At 51.6% G+C, this 3,852-nt stretch overlaps 1 protein-coding gene across 1 annotated transcript; it reads left to right on the top strand.

Moving 5' to 3' along the window:
- Positions 1 to 1,303: 1,303 nt before the first annotated feature.
- Positions 1,304 to 3,341, top strand: M406DRAFT_273760 (uncharacterized protein). The gene is made up of 3 exons (XM_040918196.1): positions 1,304 to 1,596; positions 1,684 to 2,227; positions 2,299 to 3,341. The coding sequence occupies exons 1-3, from the start codon at positions 1,518 to 1,520 to the stop codon at positions 2,624 to 2,626; spliced, it is 951 nt and encodes a 316-aa protein (XP_040780132.1). The 5' UTR covers positions 1,304 to 1,517; the 3' UTR covers positions 2,627 to 3,341.
- Positions 3,342 to 3,852: the final 511 nt, after the last annotated feature.

Below are 3,852 nucleotides of genomic sequence, written 5' to 3'. Positions count from 1 at the left end.
TAAGCCCTTGTCATCGCTTCCTCGCCTCTGTTCCCTGTTGAAGTCCACAGGCCCCCGTCCCGGCAGAGTGCCTTGCCGTTGCCCGTTCCTTTGCTATCAAGGCAGATAGATGCCTTTCCGCCCAAGGTACGTACCTTGTACTGTGGGACATGGACTCCCTGGGGCTGGTACTTGGTGTATGAACAGGGATTTTCCCTGTGCTTACTGCCATGCGACACTGTGCAAGGCATGAGAGGTACATGGGGTACGGACTTTGCTGGGTGTACTTTGGTACCTCCCCAGTTTGCCCATCATCTCGTCTCTAGGCCCTCGCTAGCTTCTCGCTGCCACTGAGGGTGTGCGGCCGCTGCGCTTAGCTACCATAGTATCTCTCTAGTAGTGCTGGTGCTTCTGAGAAGGGGGTACCTTTTTCCCCCCTCCTTCTTTCTCTGCTGAGGCTGAGATATCGAGCGCTCACTCTCCTCTCTAGCCCGGAGCCATAGCCATCCCGCAGGCCTTGCTTGTTCAATTTTACCTTTTCCCCATACCCTATCGATGTTTCGGGAGCCTAAACTAGCTGAGCACCAACCTGGATCGCCTCTGCTCCACGATCTTGCTACTATTCTTGTCACCACTTTCAGTCACTCAGCCAGTCGTTCGCTCTCATTCTTGCTCGTGCTTACAGTGGACTAAAACGCAAAAAAAAAAAAAAAAAAAAAAAAAAAGAAAGAAAGAGACAAGAAGAGGAAGAAAAAGAAGAAGAAAATCAGTGTCGATGGATTCGACACGCCAGCAGAGGAGAGGGTCGACGGGGGAACAGATCATGGTGCGAGCCACAGCTCTCAGCTCAGCACTCCCCAACGTCTGTCGTCTTTCCCAGTTACCAATCCCCCAGTCTTTAATTTTTTTTCTCTTTCTTTTCTTTTTTTGTCATTTCTCTTGAGTTGGTTGTTGATCTTCTTGTCGCTTGTTTCCTCTTTCATCTGCTTTTGCCCTTACACAAATCACCCCCTCGACCTACCCCCGGACCAGACCGTTCGAATTAGAATCTAGGTGTGGACCAGCCCAGAAAGACCCCAGATAGATACCTGGCGAGGGTTGAGAAGGTGGTGGGTCCAGAGTACATCGTACCAACAGATAGACCAGCGACAAGGGTATCCCCCCCCCCTTCTGTTGGTGGTACATAGGTACCTCTCAACTAGAAGCAACACACCCCTCCTCGCCTGCGCTCGACTCTTCAGCTACAACATATATCAACGCGCACTCCTCTTCTTTCCCAAAACTCTGACCTCACCTTCTGGTCCATCAACTTCCAACTTCTTGAACTCAAGCCACCAGTCATATATATAGTCTGTCTTCTATACGACGACGAGTGGCATTTTACACATCAACCTATTCTCACTTGTATACACACACATACTCACACTTACGAGTAACAACACTCTCGGAGCATCACTGCCTTCCATCCACTGTTCTCTCTTATCCACGCTGTTGTCATACCACTCCTCACAGGATACAAATCCTCAAAATCAGCAACTATGAGTACTGCTGCTCTCCAATACGACCCGGGTTTCAACCACTTCAACATGGGTGGCCGAACTTCCTTTGCCTGGCCTGGTATGTAAATTCACAGGCAGCCTGGCCGTGTCTCTGCGTGCCATTTTTTTCAACGTTGTGTGTGTGTGTGTCTAATCACCAAAGCAGATGTCGTCCTCGAGCCCACTCACAACACTTTCCCTGGCCAGGAGCTTGGCCCTTACGCATCGGATTCCAGCCTCAGCCCTCCTCCCCAACAGCGCTCCATGACCAACAGCCCGCCCAGGATGGCACCGGAGCAGCGTGAGCTCAAGAGGCAGCGAGACCAGGTCCGCCGCGACTCCAAGTTGTCAGCACGTCTGCGCAGGGCAGAGAGCCACTCTTCACAAGGCGGTCACTACGACATGGCATCACCACCTCACTCGGCCAACGGTGACTACACAACCGGCACCAGCAGCCTGCCCAGCATGCCCGTCTATACCACCGCTCCCTCCGATCTCTCCCTGCTCACCGAGCCCACGACACTCGCGCCACAGCTGGTGCTGCCTCCTTACTCGCCCCCTCTGCCATCATCCAACTCTCTGCCGCTTCACTCGCCGCCTCTGCCGTCTTCCACCTCGACTGTCTTCCCTAGCCCTTATCAGCCACCGGCGTATTTGCCAGAGTACCCATACACCCCCTCCTCGAGCTCCAGCGTCTCGTCGCATTACGGGTAAGTTTGTGTCGCAGTAGAAATCCTTTTTGCGAAGAGAGAGAGTCCAGGCAGCTGACGATCAACGATAGACCTATGTCGCACGAGCCACCCATGATGTACTCCATGCCTTCCATAATGCAGCCCGGCAGCGCACCACACCACCACGCTGATGGACCCTCGGCTGTCCGCGTTGTTCAGAGCAGGCCTAAGCCCCAGTGCTGGGAGCACGGGTGCAACGGGCGCCAGTTCTCAACATTCAGCAACCTTCTGCGGCATCAGCGCGAGAAGTCTGGCCAGGCTGCCAAGGCCACCTGCCCAGATTGTGGTGCCGAGTTCACCAGGACCACAGCACGAAATGGACACCTGCTCCACCAGAAGTGCAAGACGAAGAGGCAAGGGTCGACCAGCAGCAATTGAAGAAAGACAGAAAAAGAAAAAAAGACGAAAAAAAAAGAGAGGAAAGAGTTAAATGATATATTGCACAAATTTGTCTGCATTTGGAATTCAAGATACCACGGTTGGCCGAAGAAATAGCTCCCGAGACGACACTTCACCTTCCCACAGCTTCAACTTTGATTCTATGGGAACATGTTTATATAAACGACCGCCACCCTGCTCTGGACTTTTCCCCTCGTTTTTCCTCTCTCCGTCCGCTTCGCCCTTGTGTTGTCGAAAAGGATGGAACTGTATAGGGTATCATAACATGAGGGACGGGCGGCGCGGATCATGAAGGCCACGGCTTGTTCTGATTTATGGTTGTTATTTTGTTCATATTTTTTTCTATCTTGTATTATCTTGGGCGTGCAATTTCACGGGTCTTTCAAGATCCATTATTTTTTTCCATCCAGCTCCCTCACTTGGACCACCCTCGGCGCGAGAGTTCGAAGTTTACCTAGACTGAAACATGAGTCTTCCAAGAGACGGAGTACCGAGAAAAAGGAGTTGGGTTGCTCCCATGTTTGTGACAAAGTTTGGCAGTACGATTGAATTGGTTCTGGAGCGTGGTGGCATCAACAGAAAGATTCTCTTCGCAAATTTTCAGGCTTGCTTCTCGGGACGATGAAGGAACATTTTGATGCTGTACTTAATTAGCTATGAAATCACCTTTGCCACCATGAAGGGCAAAAATCACACTTATCCCACCGCTCCGTTCGTACTGCAGAATCATCTCGTGACAAGATAAGCTTTGAGTTTGCGTCTTACACGAGCATCACACTCTCTTCTGATGATATGACCACAGCCCAGGCGAAGCTCTCGACCACCATCTGAAGTGGGTAGGTAACTAAGCTTTGGCCTGCGGAATTGGGACAGACTACAAGGAATGATTTTTACAAACAAAAATCAAATGACCAAAATCCCACTTCGTTTCTGTTCTCGCACATTTGGACACCACTTCGTCGGCGCAGAGAGCCATCTTGCTGTCCGGATTCCCGCACGGAATACCGTGCCTCCGTGTAAAGTCCTTATCCCGACCCTGGAGATCACGGACTCGGTCGGAATAAGTGAGTATGAGTATATGTGAGTGTGTGTAAAGTTTGATCCTTCCCAAAAAGCCATGTGGACTGTGGGTTCGGCCATTTCCACACCCTCGGACCCGACTCCGTCGTAACCGCGTCCACCCCGCTCCTTTCCCACCCACCCCC

Source organism: Cryphonectria parasitica, assembly GCF_011745365.1.
Source record: "Cryphonectria parasitica EP155 unplaced genomic scaffold M406scaffold_2, whole genome shotgun sequence".
In the NCBI taxonomy this organism is placed as follows: domain Eukaryota; kingdom Fungi; phylum Ascomycota; class Sordariomycetes; order Diaporthales; family Cryphonectriaceae; genus Cryphonectria; species Cryphonectria parasitica.
This window is presented reverse-complemented; position numbering and strand designations above follow the sequence as displayed.

Bases quoted from the DNA above. Each gene is read 5' to 3' on its own strand.
- M406DRAFT_273760 (XM_040918196.1), top strand. From the start codon at position 1,518: ATGAGTACTGCTGCTCTCCAATACGACCCGGGTTTCAACCACTTCAAC. The intron at 1,597-1,683 runs GTATGTAAATTC...TCACCAAAGCAG, and splicing joins AACTTCCTTTGCCTGGCCTG to ATGTCGTCCTCGAGCCCACT. The intron at 2,228-2,298 runs GTAAGTTTGTGT...GATCAACGATAG, and splicing joins AGCGTCTCGTCGCATTACGG to ACCTATGTCGCACGAGCCAC.